This window comes from Fusarium oxysporum, chromosome III (genome assembly GCF_013085055.1).
Source record: "Fusarium oxysporum Fo47 chromosome III, complete sequence".
Classification (NCBI taxonomy): domain Eukaryota; kingdom Fungi; phylum Ascomycota; class Sordariomycetes; order Hypocreales; family Nectriaceae; genus Fusarium; species Fusarium oxysporum.
In genome coordinates this window covers 1,551,635-1,575,546 of record NC_072842.1, presented here as the reverse complement: position 1 = coordinate 1,575,546, position 23,912 = coordinate 1,551,635, and the positions used below count along the sequence as shown (strand labels likewise).

Sequence of the window (23,912 nt, the reverse complement as noted above, 5' to 3'; positions counted from 1 at the left end):
GTACCTAGACACAAAATAGGTACCTGCAGTATTGTCCCTAAGAGCAGAAAAGGCTGCTATGCTCATTATCTCTCTTTCCCACCCGCTTCATTTTTTCTTTTTTCTCATTTTCTTCTTCTTCTTCTTCTTTCTTCAGCTTTCAGTCTACCTCCGGAGCCACGAGTGTACCTTCCTGGCCTATGAGCCTCGCGGAGTCACGTGACAGTACAAAGCTGCTTCGTCTACTAAGGTAAGTATCTTAAGGTGGTTAGCCACTTCCACACGCACAGTACCTGCCTTGCCTTGCGTACCGTGCAACAAGCGTGCTCTGAATGGAAAAGAAGGTACTCTCCCCAACATCGCTCAACTTTGCATCTACGATTTCTGCAAAACTCGGTTTGTTTCTTTTCTATTTTTCTTTTCTCTAATGATCTCATAGAACTCATAGAGAAGCCAGCCCGGAGATTTCTCTTTTTTTCCCCTCGCACGGTTTTACATCTCTTGCGCTCTGCTTGCACTTTCACTTCACCTCATACTTTCCTTAAGGTAGCCAAGCCTTTGACACCCGAGCATTTATCTTTTCTGAACGTTTGGGATTTTACTTCGACGCCAAAACGCAGCGAGGATTCAGCCTTGAGTGGCCTTTGTCAAACGCGGCCAAGCGGCGGCGGCTATGCACATTTCTTCCCACGCATATTCTAGTCGCTGGGCCTTTGCTCAGCAGACCTGTCACAAAAGCGCATGCTTTGAAGTATAATAAAGATTCCTACGTATGTCTCTTCCTCTTTTTAATGACTAATTCTTTTACTCGATCTTTGATACCAAGTTTGATAGAAGAATTATCTGTGCTCTTCTAAGCACGTGTGTCACCAAATGGACGACATCGAGGATGATCCCTATTCCTGGGATATCGACGTGGTTGTTAATCGACTCTGCGCTCCTGGGGTCCCATGGAGTCGAGATCCTGCATTCCTTGCCACACGCATCCAGGAGGAAGAGTTTGATGGCAAAACTCTATTGACCTTTGAACATGTGTGTTCGCGTCAAGAGTTGATGGACTGTCTCGGCATTAGGATCGCCCGCCACAAAGCTGCCCTCGCAGAAGCTATCGTTACTCTTCGTTCTAGGAGCAAAGGGTATTGGGAATGGCAAGCCGACTTCAGGCGAAAACAATCCGGATTCCCTGGCGAGGAAACCGAAGCCTCAACACATGCCACGGAACAACGGCGATCCTCCAATCTTCCGAACGGTGATCATCATAAAGAAAGCCAAAACCACACACACACACACCAAGCACATGATCAGCTTCAACTTGCAACGCATTCTCGTCAGCCGCCCATTCATGAACCTCCTGACCAAATCCCCGAGGTTGATGAGAGGTCTAGTAAACGCAGGCGGGTGGCGCCCATGCTGTTGACAGACATACCAAGGAACGCCGATCCCGCTTTCCTCCCGACGGAAGCTGATGTGCTTGACTACGCGACCACCAAGGCTGGGATGAAGTTTGCAGACGATAACTCTGCAGGCTTTCCGTGGGATAATGCACCCTCGTATGCCTACCTAGGCAAGGGCAAGATTTCAAGAGAGGACATGCTGACGCCAGTCGGTATGTTGAGCTCTCTCCTCAACGAGAGCGACGATTCCTTTACTTCATTCAGCATCCATACAATTCCACCTGGAAGAAGACTCGCGGCAAACAATATTCTTAAGCGGCTTCTTACAGGCCGCTATCGCATACATATGCATTCCTCTAGGTCGCCAAGTCATCTTTCCGACGAGTCTGATGAGATCCTCGAACTTACCGACCTTGACAACGAACTGGACGCTGAGACATTAAGGGAGATAAAAGAAGAAGAGGCTGAAAACGAGAGGCTTGATGCCCTTGACGACAATCCCCAGCCTTATCCCTTTGTCACTCCTGAGCGAATCGCAGAGATATTAAACGAGGCCATAACAGCTATTGAGGAAAACTGGGCTGAGAAGAAGCTCCCAAAGTATGAGCGGAAAGCTTATAGTCTATGGCAGAAATCTCGCCGCCTTGGCATTAAGGGCATACAAATCCAGAATGCTTACAAAACGGCTAAGCATCTCATCGAACGACTCCAGAAACTCTGTCTCGAAATCCAGAAGACGGACTCGGCCTCCGAGGCACATTACCGAGAGGCAGCCAAGAGCCTTGAGCAAAGTTTAGAAGACAAGAAGTACCAGGAGTGGTTGATTAAGTTGCTTGAGTCGTCAAGGCCACCCCCAAAACCACAAACAGTGGCCCGTCCGAAACCACGCGCCGTACGGCAGCTGGACACCCTGGCCCTTATGGAAGACGAGGTTCTCACTAGCTCTGAAGAGGAAGATTTCGTCGTTCCTGACGACCACATGGATGTAATTGAAAATGGGTTGACGACTGATCGGGATTCAACACCTCCCCCTATGAAGCAGGAATGGGGGGATTTCAATACTGACTTCATGGACTTGACGCAGGACGACATGGATGAACCCCGAGGCTTGGGTTATGACATGACTAACCCCATCGATTTGACTAGTCCTGCCAAGCAAGCGAACAGTCCCTTGAATGGAGATCGGGGAAACGCCGTCCCTCCCAGAAAGAATCTTTCTGAAAGAGAAGCTCTCGATGCAGGCCCTTCTGATGCAGCCATTACCAATGGAGAGAGCTTGACAACAGACGACCCTGCTAACGTCGAGAACAAACCACTTGAACCCGATGTTGTCTGTTGCCAGGCTCCCATTAACCATGTCTCTAAAAAAGGTCATGACGAAAACCAAAGCCAAGAGATTCAGCCAGAAAAAGCACAATCTCCACGTCACGATGGCGGCTTTCACCCCCCACCCATTGAGAGTTTTGGCGATCTTCAGCAGCTTGCATCTCAACCGCTTAAAAAATACGTCAAGCGCAACGATCGCTGGCGATTGTTGATCGGTGAGATGTGGCATATGGAACACGCCCGACGGAAGTCAGCAGTCGATCTGATATTATCAGATCACCCCAATAATGTATGGGAGGAGCATATCCAGCCATATCTATTTGAACCCCTGGAAGATCCCGAACAGCTACCACAGGGTAACGTAAAGGTGGTTCTTTTTGACGTTGTACGTCTTTGTCGCTGCTTCTTCGTGTGTCAGCACACAACAGAAGAACAAATGCTTTCCTATAAAATGGGAAAGTTGAGAAAAACATTGAACCAGGCACGAGTCAAATTCTTCGAACCTCTCTGTCTGTTCGTAGCGGCTCTTACGCCTCACTTCCCCCAGGATAGTCAAATCTATAGACAAGACACGGACATTTTCGACGACCTATTTCCAGAGGAACAGGATGAGATGGATGACTTTGACGATGTCGTCGAGGAAGGGCGTGCCGGGCGTCGAAGACCAAAAGAAAAAGAAATCATCCGTGACAAAGCAGCCGTGGATCTTCGAGAACGCGAGAATCAAAGGCTTAGGGAACAAGAGGCTCGCAGAAAGAAATTGAGGGAGACCCTTGCGCTGGATGGCTCGGTGCCACGGGATGGGACTCGCCTCATCATAAACGAAAGCAAAGAAGAAGACCAAGGTCTTATCTACATCCATGAGGACATTGGTCGCCGAATCAAGGATCACCAAATCGACGGCGTTCGCTTCATATGGAATCAAATTGTGCGAGACCCAAGTGTACGGCAAGGTTGTTTGCTAGCCCACACAATGGGACTCGGCAAAACTATGCAAGTCATCACTGTCCTCGTCGCTTTGGCAGAGGCAGCACAATCTAAAGATCCATCTGTAGTGGCTCAAATACCCGAAGATCTGAGGGAACCACGGATTCTGGTTCTTTGCCCAGCTGCCTTGGTGGACAACTGGATAGATGAGCTCCTCAAATGGGCACCAGCGGATTTACTGGGCGAGCTACGCAAGGTCTCATCTAATACACCGGTCGAGGAAAGGGCTGCGGTGGTGTCGTCATGGGCTTCTGGCAGAGGCGTTCTTACACTTGGCTACGAAATGTTCAAAAAGATTATGAGCATGTCAGAGGAGCTAGCAGATCTTCTGACAAATCGTCCGGACGTGGTCATCGCCGATGAGGCGCATAAGATGAAGAATCGGGAGTCACAAACTAACCTGGCTAGTTCGCGCTTCAGAACAAAGAGTCGCATTGCACTCACAGGATCACCACTGTCCAACAGTGTACTAGAGTATTTTGCCATGATTGACTGGGTTGCCCCCAACTTTCTTGGCCCGTTCTCCGAGTTTAGCCACATTTATGCCTCTCCGGTCGAGCGAGGCCTCTATAACGACAGCACACCAGCTGAAAAAAGGAGGGCACAAATGAGGCTGAAGGCGCTTGAGCAGCTTGTGGCACCGAAGATCAATCGCCACACGATCGCTGCCCTAAAAAGCGACTTGCCACCAAAGCAGGAGTTCATCATATTCGTGCCTCCAACGACACCTCAGAAGCAGTTGTACCAACTGTACATCAGGGGTGTAGCAAGAGAAGGCACCGACTCGCAAGCTGAGACTTTTGCTGCCATCAACCATCTTGGATTGATTTGCAGCCACCCACGATGCTTTGAAGCAAAGGTGAAAGCAATTCAAAAGGGCATCCGCTCAAACAGCGATAATGAAGACAAGTCCTTCCCCAAGTCTATGATTCCAGAGTTCTTGGAAACGTTGCATTCCTTTAGGGACTTGGAAACGCCAACGCTTTCATTAAAAACAGAACTGCTGACAATCATACTCGACGAGGCGCGTCAAGTTAAGGACAAGGTGCTCATTTTCAGCCAGTCCTTACACACATTAGATTATATCGAAAACATGTGCAGAATGCAGAGGAGGACAGTTTCTCGCCTAGATGGCAGCACACCAGTTCCGAGTCGACAAAGGCAGACAAAAGACTTCAATGAGGGTAGCAAAGAGGTGTTTTTGATATCTACAACTGCTGGTGGTGTAGGACTCAACATTCAGGGGGCTAACAGGGTTGTCATTTTTGACGTCAGATATAACCCATCAGATGAGCAACAAGCGGTGGGCCGAGCGTATCGTATCGGCCAGCAAAAGCCTGTATTCGTCTACCGTTTCATGGTCGCAGGAACTTTCGAAGATAATCTTCACAACAGACAGGTTTTCAAAATGCAGCTGGCATCGCGAGTCGTTGACAAGAAAAATCCCATCAGCTGGTCAAAGCGCAAAGGCGACGTAGTGTCGGTGATCAGACATTGTCCGCCAAGCGATCTCACCCCTTATCTGGGCAAGGACAGAATTCTGGACAAACTTATAAATCATCGCGAGAACGGCGAGAGTATCCGATCCATTGTGACAACGGACACTTTCGAAGAGGAAGATCTTGGCGCGGCGCTTACTGAAGATGAGAAGAAGCAAGTAGCCCAAATGATCGAACTGAATCGTCTTCGAGAAACCAACCCAGAGGAGTATTTGAGGGCGAAAGACCGAGTGGATTTAAAGGAGCAGGCTAGGTTGCATGGAGAACAGGGTGAGCTCCTTCGTGCGAGTTCTTTATCTCAACAGTTTGTGCCTCGATTAATTGATGATACATCGGATATGCTTCACCATGCACGATTTCTACCTCCAGCAACCGCTCCAGCTCTTGGACAGGATATGTTAGGCGCCGGAAAACTATCTCACGAAACGAGCTCACCTGTAAGTCCCCCCCCCCTTGGCATGCTTTCAGGTTCCCTGCTTACCCATACAATAAGACAAACCGGCCTGTGTCTCAGCAACCTACGGCTTCTAGCCACGGCCCAGCACCAATGCCAATGGCTGGTGCGAACACCTTTTTCGGAGAGCATAACCATTCTGGGCCACTGATTGAGCCGCACTCGACCCCGATCATTTCTGCACAGCCGCGCGCGAGTCCCATCTTTAAGCAAGGTGGAGTCTTCAACGTAACTGAGAACCCTGCTATGGTCGAGTTCGAGGGTTGTCTGCGGGAGAGCCTTCAAAAAATGCAACAACGCAATGTACTACAAACAGGAGGTGACCCTGGCGAGATGGCCAAGTCTACAACCATGCGTGTGAACGAGGTCCGTAGGAAGGGCCAGTATGGGTTGCTCCCTGACACAAAGCATTGGAGGGTACTCATTAGGCTTCTATCGCACCAAAAATGGGTGATTGCAATTGCCACAGGCTTCATAGCGCCAGAATACTTGGCTCAAGCCGAAGAGAAAGATCTCGAAAAGCGACTCGAGGCCATCAATGCACTCACAGAAACGGAGATCGCTACTCGGGCACTTGAGAAGACTAGTTCTCCCGACCCAAATGTATGATGCTCATCAAACCCAGCTCTGGACAACCCTCTTTATCTCTCACTCTCTAACTTCCTCCCCCCCCCCCTTATTTTGTTTGCGCAACTTCACTAATTTGTTATTTCAAAGAATTTGCAGAATATCAGGCGTCGAAGCTCGCACCGGGGTGAGAAGCGATCCCGGGCTACGGATGATATGAAAATAATGCGGGAAGCGGCGGACAATAGGAGAAACCGAGCATTCCGTCTACCACCATGGGCAAATGAGGCCCTTTTTGAAGAGAAAACCCGAACATCACCTGCAATGGGCACTCGAGAAGGGCAGTTTGGTTTCAGGGATGTTACGCCTGGTCTCTAACTTGAGAGATCTTACAAGTATCGTTCGTTTCGATTGAGGATTGGAGTTCATGGGATCATGCAGATGGGAATGATGAAAGTACGGTGTCCATACGGGAAGATAAGTTTCGATGGCGTTTACGGCATGGCATAGCATTGAGCCAGATGATACCCTTTTTGAGGACGCGTTAATATGCAGATTTGTTTAGAGAGAGGCGAATGGGTCCAATTGTCAAGCCCATATTTAGTCCCCCTGCGGGAATCTATCAATAATAAACTTCACGCAGCAAGCAATCCGTGAGTCTTGAAGTTGGAAACCAGATGATTTGCATTATAGGTAGAGAGATATGTATTTTGCAAGCATTTCTTTCCGCTGCCATGTTTGAACGCATCGATGTATTCTGTTGACGTTGCCTCAAGAGTTCCGACCGACTCGATTCGACATATCAGAATCGCCATTCGAACAGTTCGGTGAAGCAGTAATTATGTTCGCAGCATATTTTCAGCCATAAAGAAGGATTCTCTTCTTATTGAAGTTACAAAGAATTATAGTCCACGATAGACTTCGGCAATTATGCCCCAATATGTTCAACAAGCAAAGTCTTGCTTCATAGTGCGTTTAATGAGTACGTGCAAAACCAACGGTTTCGGGGATAGACGAAAATGTCTTAGCATAGTTTTCCACCACTCTACATCCATAATCATACTTGGAGGAAGAAGACGGAACAAGTTAATGGTTGAGCAGTGGGTATGCATCGTACGAGACATTTAGTACGAGGCCGAGAGTGTTCAATTTCAGACTCGGGGATCTGGCCTGACATCCAATTCTTAATAAGTATCATGTCTGACAAGGTTGCTGCATGTCGAACTAATGTTAGATTATGGCATTCGGAACTCTTAATATTATCTTCTTTCTTCGGAATGATGGAAGTCTTCCAGTTGATGAACCTCGTCATGTCCGCCTTCCAGTGACAATTCAACGATAGCCAACCAATAACCAGGAAGTAATGGACAGATCTAGCCCTTGCTGGGATCTAGAGTGCAAAAAGGACGAGCCAATCACGAGCGAGGTATTTCGTTACGGCTGTCCCTGAGTTTGACTCGGGCGCTGTCTTCCCTATACGTACCAGCATCAGGTGTCGGCATGTGCGGGCTTTCACCTTTTGAGGCTGCGGGCCGCTGTAGGCCGCTGTTTATATCCTTCACAAATGGTGAAAAATACTTTCGGGGAGAGTAGAGGCGCATGTATCCGTTGTAGAGACGTTGATACAGGCAAAGTACTTTCATCTTGGGCTTCATATTACCTACCTTAGTACCTAGAGTGGCTCAAACAATCCACGTGTCAAACTAACCTGTATATGCATTGATACCTACCTGTTGATACGCCTAGACCAGTCGGCACCCCCTCATGAGAAAGCTGACCTATGCAGAGGGAAATGCCCTGCATCGGCAGAAGAATGCACAGTTTACTTGCCCGAATAGGGAAACTTGCGCGGAGTTGAACTCGTCGAGCGCTTGTGAGAGGTGGAGAGAACGAAGAAAAAGGACGGAACCGAAACGGAAGCATTCAGTGGGTCAATGACCGACCGTTCTTGCCGAACCACCGCCGACTTATTATTGATTCCAATCCTACCTCAGTCACACTCACTACATAGCCGCTATATTTTCCACTGTCTTCTTCCTTTTTTCTCTCCTCACATTTCGACACCGCCAATCTCGCTTTTCTCTTGCTGTGAAAGGCCCAATTGCTTGTGAATTGTCTCACTTCTCACGGCTGATTGTAAGCCCTTGTTCGCTTTTTCGCACGTCTGGCATATTTGCCCCTCCACGTTCGAAAACACCACGTTTTGCCCCTCTGATTCACTCGACGAAGGCATTGTCCTCTCAGTTCTACGAATACTGTCGAATACACGCAACAATGGATGCTGTCCTTCGTCAGTCCAAGGCCATGTGCCCTTTCATGAAGACGGCCACGCCTGCCACTCTGCGTGCCTTGTCCACCTCGACTCGTGCCCTTCCGGCTCCCGCCTCTCCATGCGGCGGCACCATGTCCAAGCTTCAGCTGCTTGGCCAGCGATGCCCTGTCATGGGAAAGGCCATGGCCGTTCAGACCGCCAAGAGCCGCGCTGCTGGTTCTGTTCGTGCTTTCTCTGGCCACTCTAAGACTGGTAAGGCCAAGATTCACACCACCTGCAACAAAGAGGCTCGCGCTGTCGACCGCCCGCTCTTTGACGGCCGTGACAATGGTAAGTTGTCTTTCAGCCAGAGATGCTCTTGGTAATGCCGTCTATTCTTATTCTGACTCTTGCCTCTCAGCTCCCGCACCTCCTGGTGTTCACGCAACCCGAAAGCCTACCTCTGCTTCTCCGACCGCTGCTGCTGCCGCCGCTGGCTTCCACTCTCCTGGTAAATTCGATTACGAAGCATTCTACAACGCCGAGCTCGAGAAGAAACACAAGGACAAATCATACCGCTATTTCAACAACATCAACCGTTTGGCCAAAGAGTTTCCCCGTGCGCATATGTCTGACAAGGAGGATCGAGTAACCGTATGGTGCGCCAACGATTACCTAGGTATGGGCCGCAACCCTCATGTCCTCCGAAAGATGCACGAAACATTGGAGGAGTATGGTGCTGGCGCTGGTGGAACTCGAAACATATCTGGCCACAACAGACACGCCGTTGAGCTCGAGAGTACCTTGGCAAAGCTGCACGCTAAGGAGGGTGCTCTTGTCTTCAGTTCCTGCTATGTCGCCAATGATGCGACTCTCGCCACGCTCGGCAGCAAGATGCCTGAGTGTGTCATTCTCTCCGACAGCCTGAATCATGCCTCCATGATTCAAGGTATTCGCCATTCCGGCACCAAAAAGATCGTTTTCAAGCATAACGATGTGCAAGATCTCGAGGCTAAGCTGGCATCACTTCCCCTGCATGTGCCCAAAATCATCGCCTTCGAGTCAGTCTATAGTATGTGCGGCTCTATTGGTCCTATCGAGGAGATCTGTGATCTTGCCGATAAGTACGGTGCCATCACTTTCCTCGACGAAGTCCATGCCGTCGGTATGTACGGACCTCACGGTGCTGGTGTCGCTGAGCACCTTGACTGGGAGGCACACGCCAATGGTGCCCCTCGTGGAACCATCATGGACCGAATTGACATTATTACTGGCACTCTGGGCAAGGCTTATGGTTGCGTTGGTGGCTACATCGCAGGTAGCGCCAAATTCATTGATATGATCCGGTCATTGGCCCCTGGCTTCATTTTCACTACTTCTCTCCCCCCTGCCACAATGGCCGGTGCTCAGGCTTCCATCGAGTACCAGATGGACTTCGATGGTGATCGACGACTCCAGCAGCTACACACTCGCGCTGTCAAGGAAGCTATGAATGCTCGAGACATTCCCGTCATTCCTAACCCTTCTCACATTGTACCTATTCTTGTCGGCAATGCCGAAACTGCAAAGGAGGCTTCCGACATGCTCCTCAATGACTACGGAATCTACGTCCAGGCTATCAATTACCCTACGGTTCCTGTTGGCCAGGAGCGTCTCCGCGTAACCCCAACTCCCGGACACATCAAGGAGTACCGTGACCAGCTTGTTGAGGCTATCGATGAGATCTGGACTCGTCTCGACATCAAGCGAACCTCTGATTGGGCTGCTGAGGGTGGCTTCATTGGTGTTGGCGAGCAGGATAATGTGCAGGAGCCTCTGTGGACCGATAAGCAGCTCAACATCGAGCAGGCCACCAAGGAGATTAAAGCTACCGGTCAAGCTGTCAACAGCGTTACCGAAGCTCTTCTTGAGCTTGAGATCAAGCAGACTTCTCAGGCTGCTACTGCTGCTTAAGCGACGGGAGGAACCCAAGCGCACTGACATCGTCAATGGATGATGGGCAGTACTCAAATTCACTTCTATGCAGATATAACACTCGTTTTGAGTTATCTTTTACCATTTATGCTGTCCTCTGGGCATGCCAATTGAATTATTACCCATTACCACATCTTGTGATATATGGAGTAAACACATACCATTGTTTCCCAAACACCTGTGGACTTTTTCGATGAATTGTGATCATCATGACTACACAGTTATGACGGATAATTTATGCTATGTAAATCAAGTCATGATATGACGGTCTTCATATCCATTTTCGGAAGAATGTTGTACCGAAGTCTCTGAATAATAGGTTGGCGGAGAGTTGAATGATGGTGCCGTGTCCGTGAGGCGGAGGCCCGGTGAGATTTCGAGGTCCGTCTCCGTCTTGGTGACAGGATCCCTGCATCCTGCCAGCTTTAGACCAGTCAAACGACAACCCAAACGACAGGGGTCTCGAGAATATCGTTCAGTGTCTGGGGTATCGACGCCGTTTTCAACTCCGTCTCCTTTTGCAAACCGCTTTTCTCTGCTTCAGTGAGACTAACAAGAATCAGATAACTCAGTAATGACAATATGAACCCCAATTCTACTCAGGCTAAGAACAAGGGACCCAAGGCCTGTACAACATGCGCTAAAGCTAAGGCAAGGTGCGTCCCTGGGCCTCTGGGGAGCCTCAAATGCGACAGGTAAGTTACGATAATTGGTTCTCTTGAGGATGGCGTTGTTCATGGCTTGTTCTGGTTGCTTTTGTCCCAAACTCTTCTCTTTGAGTGCATACACACATGTAAGTTTGCGGTTAGGTACAGCTGCTGACATCAGAGTCTCAACTTTCAAGGTGCCATCGACTAAACAAGCCATGTGTTAACCAAACTCCGGCTCCGGCCCGGCCCCGTAGAAGCCCAAAGCTATCTAAGATAGCTGCTTTGGAGAAGCGCCTTGAAGAGCTGTCCTCGCACGTAAGGCGTGAGTCTTCAGAAGAGGAGGACTCCTCGCCTCCACCTTCGACGAGTGAGAAACGCTCAGAGCTGTTGACCAAATCTGATGCCTGGGGTTTCAATCACTTGTTTCCCTTAAAACCGGGAATTGAAAATACCCCCGGTCAACATCCTCCACCGTCAGCTCCGGACAAGACACGGCCATGGGACTCCTGGTGGCCCACGCCCCGTGAAGCGGAGCTACTTCTCAACGGCTATAGGACAATCCACTCATGTCTATTTCCGTTTGTGTGTGTTCCTGGGCATATGACAGCCCTGGAGCTGCGTGAGCATCGTCCATTCCTGTGGAAGGCTGTCATGATGGTAGGGTTGTTTCTTGATGGAGCTAGACAGGTTAAGCTTGGCCAAGAGTTACTAGCTGAGATTGGACGAGCAGCTGTCGTAGATGGCCTGAACAGTCTGGATCTACTCCAGAGCTTGCAAATGCTGGTGGCATGGTATGTACTGATATGGCGACCGTTTCGTTAGCACGCCCCTGACTTGTGGCAGGTTTCACTATGCCTTGAAGGGCTCTCAAGTGACGAATCTGCTGTTCCTTGCTAGAGCTATATGCGTAAATTTGAGGTTCACGGAAGATACGAGTCTTCAAGGAGAAGAATCTGATCGCAATCTTGATCATATGAGAGTTTACGCTGGCACTTATTACCTTAACACTTTGTAAGAACTACCCGCCTTCATTCTGGGGTTTGCTGACTTGGATTAGAGTGTTCACAGCGAACAAGCGGCCTGATGTCCTTATGAATACCAGCCATCTGGAAATGTGCTGCAGAGTTCTTGAGAGAACTATGCAGCACCCCTCTGATGAGTACTTGATAAAGCTGGTGCGCATTCAGCAGCTGGCACAGTCCATATCTGTCACCATGTCAGCGGAGAACCTAACTCAGACCGCCAGCAAACTACCATTGACAATGGTAGTGCAATCGTTTGAGGAACAGTTGCAGCTGTACAAAGACAATCTTGGCCCACGGTTCGCTGGTAACGGTATTTATGTCACCCCATTCCGATCGTCTAGCGCTCACCATGGTTTAGATAATCTCAAGACCCATGTCAACGTAGCCGAGGTGCTCCTCTATGAGATCGCCGTCTCGGACCAACACTCTGCAGCATCCTATCTTCCTCTAACTGACCGACTCCAACTTCTTTGGGCTTGTGTTCGATCTCTAAAGACCTTTTTCGATATCCGGTTCGATCATCGAGAAATGGAACGCCCACGTTTCCTGTGTATGAGCGCGTCTGAACTTGTGTACACCATCATTGTTGGCATCAAGGTCGTAACACTTCAGTTACCCGGGTGGAACCTCGCCCAAATACACGCAGAGCTTGACATGGTCGAGGTGATGAGCCAGCAAGCCCAGGATTTGGACATCATCGTGGGGCGCCGCAAACACGGCAACATGCTAGGTACACCGACGCCCGGGGGAACGACAGCAGCTACACCTGCGCCTCCACCAGATCCTTTCGAGAGACTTGTGAAGCAGCTGAAGTCAGTGAGAGACTTGGTCAAGGCTGAGAGACAGCGTCTACTTACGGGATCTGGCAACGCTGATCTCGTAGACTTCAGCCAAGACTTCTTGATGGATGATTCAGGAACGGACTTTTGGCAAGCGGCGGCTACGAGAGGCTATAATGTATGGAACATCATTGGTGACCCTGGCGTCTTAAATGAGTCGACTTGACGCCTTACGAAGTCGGTGAAGAAGGTTGTATTAACATCTTAGCATTAGGTCGTTGTGTTACTCAGCAATGCTCTTTTTCTGTTACATGATATAAAGTAAGCTTGTTCAAGATAGCTGAAGTTTTCTTTGTTGTCTATTCAGCAATTTTCGATCCTTGTCTGCCGAGCTTCATTCACCTGGAATGACATCGATATCAACTTCAACTGCCTTGACCTTGGCCATATTCAGCCACCGCAGGTCACCCTTGGCAGTCGATTTTCGGATATTGTACAGCTCATCAAGGAATGTCGGCACAAATGAGCCCGGTCCACGGACTTCGTTCCTCTCAGCGGCGAGCTCAGCAGCGAGTCCAAACATGACAGTTGCAGCGACAGCAGCAAGAAGAGGGTCAGCGCCGTACGCAGCAACCATGGCGCTGACTGTTGTGCCAAGAGTGCACCCAGTGCCTGTGACTTCGCCAAGATAGGGATGGCCATTGCTGATGGCTAGAGTACGAGTTCCGTCACTTACGAGGTCAGTAGCGCCTGTGAGTATGACGACGGTGTGCCGGTGCAAGGCGATGGAGCGTACAAGGGATGCCTTTTGGGGAAAAGTGAGGGAAGAGGTTGAGTCAACGCCCCGTTGCGTAATCGTGGCGCCCGCTACAGTCTGAATCTCGCCCTCATTGCCCTTGATGATGGTGAAATGTCCAGCATCGAGAAGAGTCTTGACAGCATTGCGACGAACAGTGGTAGCACCAGCGCTGAAAACATGAGTAAAGTTGATTAATTGATGGGATTTTTGGAGGCTTACCCGACAGGGTCAAGGACTATAGGTCTGTCCGCTTCATTGTAGGCCTTGATGGCTTGGAGATAGTTCTTAAGTCCATCGGGAGTGACGGTGCCCATATTGACCACAAGAGCACCTCCAAGTTTGGCAAGGTCAGCAGCTTCTTGGGCGTAGTTGGCCATGATGGGGCTTGCCCCAACACAAAGAGCCACATTGGCGGCAAAGTTTTGAACAACCTGGTATTCCAGCATGAGAATTTAACATGGCCGTCACATGAACCGAGCTGTACTCACCAAGTTGGTCATATTGTGAGAAAGGGGCGTCTTGTCGGCTACGGCCCTGATAACTTCGGGGATTTTGGCAACGATGACTTTACCGAGGAGATCACGAGCGGCGGTAGCTGGCTCAGGAGCAGCGATGAGAGCGCTCACTACAGCAACGCCATCGAGAGACTTGGAGGGGCACCCGGCTGCAGCGAGAACAGTGGCAGTGTTGCTGGCGTTGATACCGCCTATACAAACAGCAGGGACGGAGCCATATCCGGCATCATATAGAGCTGAGAGGATATCGCGGACTCCTGAGGGACCGATGATAGATTTTGTGTCCTTTTTGCTGATCGTGTGTCAGGGGCTGATGTGAGTCACACACGATGCTTGTATATCACTCACGTCTGAGTTGAGTAGACAGTTCCGATACCGAGGTAGTCAGCACCGGCCTCACAAGCCTTGAGAGCTTCTTCTTTCGAACTTGCGGTTACGCCAATGATTTTGTTGGGGCCAAGAAGCTTTCTTGCTTCTTCATATGCTGTACCAAATGATCAGATCATGTCTTGATGGTTAGGTAGTGAGGGATATCAACATACCCATATCATCCTGTCCAATATGCACGCCCTCGCAGTCTATCTCAGCGGCAATGTCCACACGATCATTGATGAGAAGGGGGACATTGTAACGACGGGCAATGGCGTGTAGCTTCTTGGCTGTGTCTACAGCGACTGGGCGCTCACTGTGCTTGTCTCGATATTGAAGGATGGTGACACCGCCTCGCAAAGAAGCCTCAACTACCTCTTCAAGGCTACGATCGCCAAGAATCTCTGGCGTTGAGTCTGTGACCAAGTATAGGCCGTAGTTGACTGTGGGCTTGGCCATGGTTGAGGGTGATGAAATCAGGTGGACGACTTTGGCGGGGTTAGTTAGTGTCTGGTAATTGATGAGATAGGAGTGGAGACTCGCATAGAATTAACTCTTTTGGCTTATGCTTCCATTGTTATTTGCCAATTAGAGTCGTTTTCGCGAAAAGGAAAGATATTTGGAAGGGTGGAGTGAGCGATATTACAAGTGATGAGGTAAAAGTGTGGTGTGATTGATTAGTTACGATGACATAGGGTAGGGAAATGAATTGTACAGCACCTCACTCCGTTTGTGATTAGTACCTAGGTATGTAAATTATAGATAATAAAAACTAGTTGGGGGGTATTTTCTTGAATCTTTCCAATGGCTCGAAGGTTTTCTAACAATCGGCTAGAACCATGCATCTACTTGGGATGCTGAGTAACCTCAAGACCTCACTTTTATTGCTGGAAAGGGAACTGTCTCAACTATCCAGCCGTCCATCCAACGATGACGTTAGAACCTCGAGATATCTCGGCCAAAAATCCATGTAACCAACCAATAAAATGGAATCATGAGCTTATTCTTTAGACTCATGCTCTTGGTCAAATACGCCGTCCTCCACAGAATCCACGCCGCTCGGCCTTTGAGCTCATCAGTACCCTTCTGATGAATAGCCCTCCAACCTCCAAGATACGCCATTGTACCCCAGTTACGGAAGTGAAACGGAGCAGTTGGAGGCCCCTGAGAAGACGTTCCAGCGTTGAATCTCTTGCCGAGATATGTAGCCTGTTGACTTGCTACTTGTGCAGTGGCGGGAAGTGATTCGCCTTGGATATTGGCGCAGTCACCAATTGCGTAGACGTCCGGGAGTGTCTTTGTGATTTGTTTGCCGTTGGAGTCTTGGGCTTCGACCTGGACTCGAAGGTGAGAATCAACAGCGAAGCCGCCTGTTTTGCAGTTCTTTGCGATCTTTCCCATGCCCTCCACCTCTCGTCCGACTAACTTGCCAACCAGAGGGTTCTGCATGAGACCCGTGCTCCAGACGACAACGCCTGCTGCGACTTCTTCAGGTTCCTCCTTGATACGCATAAGGAGGACATCGTCGTCTCGTCGAATGCCCTGGAGGTGATGCTCGGTCTTGACTTTGATGCCTGCACGGCTGAAGATGCTTGTGGCGTATGCGGCCAGATTGCGATCAAACATAGGGAGAACCTTTGGTGCAATGTCATAGATGGTGATGGCAACGTGAGGCATCAGTTCGGGATACAGCTTGGCCAAGTCCTCGTGTATAAGATCGTGAAGCTCAGCTGCGTATTCGATACCTGTAGGACCGCCACCAACAACAGCAAAATGAAGTAATCGTTTCCTCTGAGCCGCGCTTGTGCTAGGTAGAGAAGCCTGCTCGAACTTCTGCAGCACTTTAAGACGTACTGTCCGAGCATCTGTAGCATCTCTCAGAAAACACGCATGCTCCTTGACACCCTCCACACCAAAAGTCTGACTGTAGCACCCAACAGCCACTACAAGCTTATCATACGGGACCTGGAACTCGAGGCCCTTTAACAGATCCTTGCCCGAGCGAGCCGTGACTCCATCACGTTGGTTAGCTTCAACTGTGATGGTCTTGTTGGCGAAGTCAATATCAGAAGCCCAAGCCTGATGGAACTCTGTAAGATCGAGTTTACGGCAGGGTTCGACAGCAGCTCGGAACTCGAGAGTGCCAACGGCGGTTGAGGCGATAAGTGGAGTGAAGACGAAGTGAGAGCGAGGAGAGATGAGAATCCGAGAGGCTTGAGAGGGAGATATTGTCTTTGCGAGAGCGTATCCAGCCCAGCCTGAGCCTAGAACGACGATGCGCTCTTTTGGTCCTGAGAGAAAGCTCATGTTAGTTAGTGTGGTGACAGGAGATGAGGTGCTCTGAGGCCATTCAAGTCTCTTAAGGCGCAGAGGCAAAAGCACAAGCCAACTGACCCCCATAACAAGTCACCGCACTCACCTTCTTGAGTCACTGTACTGGCCAGTCTCTTGCAAGTGACTCTTCCCAACTTCACCAACAAGCGCTGTTCTGTCCCCCTACGGCCCAGACCAAGTCCGATCATGGCGTATCTCCTAATTTCGCGTGACTAGAAAACCCGTAGTATCACGAAGACGCCAGCCAATGAGTTCTTGACGATAGAGATTTGTAAACAGTGTAAAGAACAGAATATCTAAACCGTGGGTATGCGGTGCCGCAAGTCTCGCCGTGTAAGTGGGTGTTTTGGCAGGGTCGTTTCTCTAGCTGCCTCCGCTAGAATGAGAAGAACCGAGATAGAGGGATGATGGGTGAGTATTCAACAAATGTTGACTGGGATTTAGTGAATGTATTACAAAAGCCGTAACTAAGCGGGCGTTGGTGCTCTTTAAGTAGCTACTTAGACTATCTATATCAATTCATCGTCACTATCTTCAGCTACATACGTAGTGTTTTACTCGGTGTCATAGCTAGCCTGGTTTGTACCTGATACCCCTTCCGGCAGATTAACTACGAGGGGTTCCCTGTAGTCGGTACTTGCGCCCCGGGCCCCCGGTCCTCCCGGTGAGCGCTCCGCCAACGATAATTCACCGGAGCCCGTCCCTTTCCTCTTCTTACTCACCTTGAAAGTTTTCCGCTCACGAGCTTGGACTCACGGTCACGGACTGATCCGTGTCTCCGGAATCTGTGATATCCAGGACCCGGCTGTCCGATACCATAGAAATTTCCTCTGCCAGCTGACTCACATGCCCTTGCTACACAGCACGCTCCGAATATACCCCTACCTATACGAGTTATACATACTCTCACATGTCACACATAGCATTTCAGCCTCATGGTAATGCTAACAAACCAAGCTTCTCCATTTTACATACATAGTAAACCTCTAATAGCTCATGCTAGTGTAAACTTTCTACGTCATGGCATGCTTATTCCCAGCTTCTCAAAAGCCAACTCCAGTCCTCTCTCCCTCCCTTCCTCCGCCTCATGCTGTTCATTATTTCTCTCCTTTTGTCTATTGTAACATGGCATCCAAACTCTCTCCTAACACTCCCTCAATCTTGACTATCCATCGGTGTGTCTCCCGTTCAACTACCTCGTCATCGTCCTCCTGCAACTCGCTAATGCGAGGCAGCATCTCGTGCAGCATAGACAGCCACTCCTCGCCAAGACGATCTGTCAGTGCCTGCTCACACTTGACCGCGGCAAGTCTCACTGCCGCGGACTCAGATCGCAGGTGCTTCAGGAGGGCAGAGTTGAGCTCCTTCTGGTGAGCCTGTGAATCCGCCGCCGAGGCCAGCTCCACTGTCGTTGGGATGAGCTCTTCCGTCACCTCCACCGTACCAGCATGTGAGAACTGCTCCATCAGGACCGGTCCGACGGCACTAAAGTGGGCCGGAGCCTGCCAGAAGTCATCCTGGTCGTGCTCAAAGCAGTTGGCCAGGGTCCGTAGTACCCTTGACCAGAGTTGTCTCTCCTCTGGGCTCTTCAGATCCACCGACTTCAAGATCCTGACTGCATCCTCGACAATGTATGTAGCGTAGTTGGTAACGATCGATTTAAGAGTGCCAAAGAATGCCTCAAGGAATCCATAGACACTGTATTGACGTAGCGAGCGTCCCACTCGGTCGCTCTTCGACAATCCAGAGCTTGACCACTCCATGAGCTGAACAAAGACAGGTCGGAATGCCGCATCGTTGAGCTTGTAGATCATCTTCAACGCTTTGTCGTTGGTGCTGGCGTCAAGAGCACTGAGCCTCAAAAGATCTTGCTCACCAATCTCGCCCTTAGCACGCTCCTGTCGTCGCAGATCAAAGACCTTTGTGAGGATGCTCGATAGTAGCGTGGCATTCTTGGAAATACCAGACTTGGAGTGCTTGTCAATGGCCAAGCCGAGAACATCAAGATATTCAGCAACAGCCTGCAAAAGTTAGCAACTTTCATACACACAGTGGTTATCAAACTTACGGAGAAGCCGGCACTTCTGGCACTATCCCAGTTTCGGTCCAAAGCCGAGAAGATCTCCTTCGCCTCAAGTTGCTTAGCCAGGAAGTGAAGACAATCGACACGGCTTTCCTTTGTATCATCATCCAATTCGATCTCGGCTGATCTGTTGGACACTTCCAGAATGCGATCGACATATGTTGAAAGCATGTAGGGAAGGTGCTGAGCCAGAGCGCTGATGAATCCGTAACAAGCAACATGAAGTTCCTCATCGCGAGCATCCCCCCTCAAGCTTTCACCCAGGTACTTGACAGCCTGCGGGATTGCGCTCGGCAGAACGGGTACGATGGCGTCTTGCAGTACGTCCACGAGCGAGGTAAGGCACAAGAGAGCCATAACTCGGAGGCGCTCCTCAGACTGCCCCAAGCAGTGCTCGCCAGCAATAGTTGTAGCTGCTGCCACAACAGCCTCGATATCCTTCTTTCCATACTTTTCGGCAATCTTGTCAACGCATGTGACAGCGGTGTGCTTGTATCGCATATCGGTCGACTCTCTGATACCGGCCGTAAGCTGCGGAAGGAAAGCAAGCAATACAGTCCTTGATGCTGGGTCGGTGTTGCTCTCCTGTTCCACCCGGACCTCAAGAGCACGTAGGACCTTTTGCCGCAGTCCCATGTCAGGTCTATCGAGCAGGTTCTCAACAGCCTTGATAAACTCTCCAATGGACAATAAGTTGAGATGATTGGAGAGAGCCTGTCCGCAGCGGCCATGGAGAGTTTTATTCGCCTTGACCGTATCAGCTAGAACAAGGATGTTTTCAAGAAGTGTGGCATAGAGCTCCCTCAATCTCGATGCCTCCATATCATCCTTCTCCATCAAACCTCCAATCTGCGCTCTGAGTTTCTTGTTAGCTAAGAAGCTAGGGAAAGCCGATAGTTGTCGGAGGGCAATGGCTTCGACGTCCTTATTTTTGTCATCAGTCTCGTCAGTGATACCGAGGAGGACGAGAGAGATGCCAGGCTTTGCCTTGAACAGGTCAGCGATAAGGTCGAGCTGCTTGACGAGCGATTCGAGTTGTGTTGGGATGCTGAAGTGATTCAATAACTCGATAATGAATTGCAGCAGAGCGTCACTCGCACCATATCGATCAACCAGCATACTGATAAGAGCGTGGAGGAAGTCTTGTGGACCAAGAGTCTCGACAAGGGCAACAAACAGCCCCTGTCGTCGATGAGCGGGGATGTGCTCGTATGCCGTTGTGAAGCTGACAAGAATATCAGAGGCACCAGCGATAGGGCTCTTCTGCCCCTGACGCAGAGAGTCGATTAGCGGAGGAATAACTTCCTTGATAGTCTGAGACACAACATGGGCAGAGTAGTCGTCGCTTTGGCGAAGTACCGAGGTACCCATGAAGGTGAAGATGGGCATGACACTATGCAGGACCAAGTTCGGCGCGGTAGTGGCCAGACTGGCAATCAAGAGAAGGGCAGCATTCTGAACAACGGGACTCGAAGATCTTTGGATGCAGTTAACAAGCAAATCTCCGTACCCGCCAGAGCTGTCAATTGTGAGCTTCTTATTCGCCTTGTAAGCTGGCATCATGGCCAAAAGGCTTCGAAGAATGAGATTCTGTAGGTAGCCCAGCTCAGATCCGACCACTGTTCTAAAGTGCTGGAGTTCAGAGAGGGCAGTAAACAGGCCATCCAAGAGCTCGGGATGCTCAACTGGGTCCGAGTTCTCGACTAGCTGCAGAACGAATGTGACCTTTCGCAGCGACTGGCTGAGTTCGGGAGTAACCTGAGTGATGAGACCACGGTCGGCTCCAGAAGAGCTAGTTCGGCGGCGCTTGTTGGGTGGAGGCTCGGTGACCATCTTGGTTCCAGTCTGTATCGACTGAAGGAAATCATGAAGAATATCGGTGGTGAGTCGCACGTTCCTCAAAAAGTCAGCCGCCTCTGCAGAAACAACTGATTTGCTGTCAGTTGAGACTGCTGATTCCTGGGAGATCTCCAGCAACTGATCAGCAGCTGTTGACTTGACATTAGGCTTCATGGAAGACCACATCTTCTTCATGCGAGTGAAAGTTGCACGAATAAGATCAGCCTTTTCTCTTTGGTCTGGATCTCTGAGAAACTCCAGGAAGAATTCTAAACCTGCAACGTCGTTTGGCACCACAACATCGACAAAACAGTTGTCCATATCTGACTTTTCTAGACGTTCTGCGCTGCAGAGCTTAGCTGCCTCATCCTCGCTCAGACTTGCCCACCATCGCAAAACAGGGAGTAGAAGTTGCGTTCTTGTTGTGGTGCTGACGCCTCGAACTTCGTTGACGGTCTTCAGCAACCTACTCTTTACCAGAATCAATGGTGTGTTGACGATGTGTGAGGCGAGAAACTGAAGGAAAGATAGTCTTCCAGGTTGAGACAAATGGTCCTTCTTATCCAATGCAGGGTTCGGCTTGGACTGGTATTTGCCTTGCTCAATTGCGGTACGAAGGACGGCAGTAATATGTTCAGGGTCCATGACACACTCCTCAACGGTAGGAAGAATCTGAAGATGCAGAACCTTGGCGACAACATCAGATGGTAGAGACATTATTTCTTTGGACTTTCCATAGAGGCTCTGTTGACCCCAGAGGTCGAGTCCCGTAGAAGGAACTGGAGGAGTGTAGAGACCAGTAAGGACAGTGATCAGATCGGCCGCGGCTTGGCGGACGCGCTTCGAAGGATCGCTGAGTGCTGAGATACAGTAGGGAAGAAGAGCCTGGAGATCGGCTTTTCCGGCATCACCAACTTTTAATCTTTTCTTAGCCATGTCCAGTGCTGCAACACGAGCTAGGGCTGGGTAGGGACCGCTCCAGATGCGAATGAAGAAACTGAAGTACGTGCAGTCCTTGAAAGCAGTCTGTCGGTGAAGCTTGGGGTTGAGATCGAATTCGGAAAGCAGGCCCGCATTTTGCGAGCTCTCAGAAACAACAGAAAAGAAGATATGACTGAATTCGTCAAAGATCTCGCCGGGTTGAGGCACGAGACAAGGAGAGAGCGATTCGGACCGGCTAGAAAGTTCCTCGAGCAACAAACCCAAATCTTGGGGTGCCTTCTTTTCATTATTGCCATTAGCCATCTCTGTATCGTCTTTGATCGAGTCGGGGAGTCGTCGAGAGCGGAATGAAAGGTCGAGCTTCATCTCAAGCTCCTCAATATCGAACTTGACTTCTTCAATAACCGACTGGATGGTGTCGCCAGATTTGCCGGTGCTCTGAGACAGAGCAATCAGTGCTGAACCGAGTTCCCGTCGAAGTGCACCGTCCTCGTCATTATCATCGCTAAGTCGATGCGCAGTCAAGATAAGAGACTTAAAAATTACAGCAATTTGTTTGTCCTTGAGGACCGAGCTGCTGAGAATAGTGATAATAGTCGCCAAACCTCGAGCGTCGCCCTTCTTGGTAAGTCTCTCTATCAATGCAAGACAGAGACCATTTGCTAATTTGTCCACCCGCCGCTCTTGGCCGATCTCTACAAGTAGCTTTCCAATATCTGTGACCTTCATAAGCGCTTTTGTGGTCTTGCTGCTCATTTGCTTCGCAGAACGGTATTGCGCCAAGATAGCCAGACAAACAAGAGCAGGCCGCACCGTGTCGTTAGTCCAACCATAAACCGTCTGGTCCATGAATGCAGTGACAGCGTTATCCTCAAGGTTGCCCTTGGCGACAAACACTGCGATCGCCATGTATGAAGCAATCTGAATACTAGGGACTTTCTTCATGACCAAGGACTCAGCAAAGACAGGTCCCAGTCGATGAAGCAAAGCCTGGTCGTTCTCGCTCTGAACTGCAGCTCGGCCTGATCTCGTCTTGTCCAGGATACCACTCACGGCCTCTGTCATGATGCCGGCCCAGAATGAGACCAAGGCGGGATAGTTGTACTGCATCCGACATGATTCGAGGGTGTACTCGGATATGAGAGTCAAGAATGAAGGGTGCTGAATAGCCTCGCGGACCAAGACATATCGGGGAGGCGATGTGACTGAGCGAATGTAAGGGTCGAGGAAGCGGAAATCGTGAGGGATCTTGCTCGGCAGAATCGAAAGGAGGGTAGCGAAGGCTGGTATGGAATGGTAAGGCAGGAAAGTGAGCAGCAGGGCTTGTGTGTTTTCCTCATGAATTCTTCGCGGTGTTAGTTTGCTTTCCCGCACCAATCGCAGAATACATTGTCTTACCTGAATCTTCGTATGAGCCACTCGATAGACTTGATCGCAGGCATCAGCCTGAGTCGACTGCCCGCGAGGCGCAGGAAGGCTTCAACCCGGCGGTCCAGTTCCTCATTCTCAGAAGCTGTGAGCTGGGTACGATCCTGGTTCTGACTCTCCTCGCTGAAGATGGTAGACTGGAAGGGCGCGAATCGAGCATCGAGTTGACAGAGCTCCTCAAAGCCCTGGAAGCAGGTTGTATAAAGAGTTTGATAGCTCTGAGTAGCAGCGACTCGAGGTTCCCATATCAACGACTTGGAATGGGCAGCCTTTTGCGCCTTAACGTTGAGAGTGGACTTCGAATTGGCAGCCACCTGCGCCAATTGAGCAGCGAGAGCAGTCGCCATGATTTCAAGGGCTGCGACTCAGGCTCTGGGCGGTAGATGGCGTGAGGATGTCGATGAGATGGTCAGTGATAGCATCGGAGTGCAGCAGGTCTGAAAATATTTTGGCGACTACAAAAAGAACTTTGTTATCGATAAGAAACTCGCGGGTTCCACAGCCACCACAGCCACCCCACATACTACTTTGGGACGTTAAGGACAAACAAGGAATCTATTTCTACCTTGACTTTCTACGGGTAGATATGCGAAATATGAATTACAAACACAATTATGACAATTATCACTATTTTCTTGAGAAGACCAATAGACTAACTCTCGGCGGAGTTGGTTCCATAGCTCCCTGTACTAAAGTTGGAGCCATATCCTTCTGGCCC

General features: G+C 49.9%; 5 protein-coding genes across 5 annotated transcripts; 3 read left to right on the top strand and 2 right to left on the bottom strand.

Annotated features, from left to right (window-relative positions):
• The first annotated feature begins 701 nt into the window (after nucleotides 1–701).
• Nucleotides 702–6,848, top strand: FOBCDRAFT_217357 (uncharacterized protein). The gene is made up of 3 exons (XM_031175878.3): nucleotides 702–5,622; nucleotides 5,679–6,242; nucleotides 6,357–6,848. The coding sequence occupies exons 1-3, from the start codon at nucleotides 853–855 to the stop codon at nucleotides 6,582–6,584; spliced, it is 5,562 nt and encodes a 1,853-aa protein (XP_031047011.3). The 5' UTR covers nucleotides 702–852; the 3' UTR covers nucleotides 6,585–6,848.
• Nucleotides 6,849–8,122: 1,274 nt separating this feature from the next.
• On the top strand, nucleotides 8,123–10,589 carry FOBCDRAFT_156804 (pyridoxal phosphate-dependent transferase). The gene is made up of 2 exons (XM_031175874.3): nucleotides 8,123–8,808; nucleotides 8,879–10,589. The coding sequence occupies exons 1-2, from the start codon at nucleotides 8,481–8,483 to the stop codon at nucleotides 10,408–10,410; spliced, it is 1,860 nt and encodes a 619-aa protein (XP_031047007.1). The 5' UTR covers nucleotides 8,123–8,480; the 3' UTR covers nucleotides 10,411–10,589.
• FOBCDRAFT_217351 (uncharacterized protein) lies at nucleotides 10,541–13,147 on the top strand. Its single transcript, XM_059609483.1, has 4 exons — nucleotides 10,541–11,126; nucleotides 11,276–11,872; nucleotides 11,925–12,092; nucleotides 12,139–13,147. Exons 1-4 carry the CDS (start codon nucleotides 11,014–11,016, stop codon nucleotides 13,109–13,111), a joined length of 1,851 nt encoding a protein of 616 aa, XP_059464408.1. The 5' UTR covers nucleotides 10,541–11,013; the 3' UTR covers nucleotides 13,112–13,147.
• On the bottom strand, nucleotides 13,121–15,057 carry FOBCDRAFT_20869 (bifunctional hydroxyethylthiazole kinase/thiamine-phosphate diphosphorylase). Its single transcript, XM_031175873.3, has 5 exons — nucleotides 14,742–15,057; nucleotides 14,548–14,683; nucleotides 14,173–14,491; nucleotides 13,904–14,115; nucleotides 13,121–13,853 (listed from the first exon to the last, which is right to left on the bottom strand). The coding sequence occupies exons 1-5, from the start codon at nucleotides 15,025–15,027 to the stop codon at nucleotides 13,280–13,282; spliced, it is 1,527 nt and encodes a 508-aa protein (XP_031047006.2). The 5' UTR covers nucleotides 15,028–15,057; the 3' UTR covers nucleotides 13,121–13,279.
• Nucleotides 15,058–15,504: 447 nt separating this feature from the next.
• FOBCDRAFT_237807 (snoRNA-binding rRNA-processing protein UTP10) lies at nucleotides 15,505–23,541 on the bottom strand (the record flags this gene model as incomplete). Its single annotated transcript, XM_031175865.3, has 8 exons — nucleotides 15,505–16,859; nucleotides 16,988–17,114; nucleotides 17,659–17,707; nucleotides 17,749–17,783; nucleotides 17,878–17,901; nucleotides 18,099–18,923; nucleotides 18,971–23,111; nucleotides 23,165–23,541. 8 exons carry the CDS (start codon nucleotides 23,539–23,541, stop codon nucleotides 15,505–15,507), a joined length of 6,933 nt encoding a protein of 2,310 aa, XP_031046998.3.
• Nucleotides 23,542–23,912: the final 371 nt, after the last annotated feature.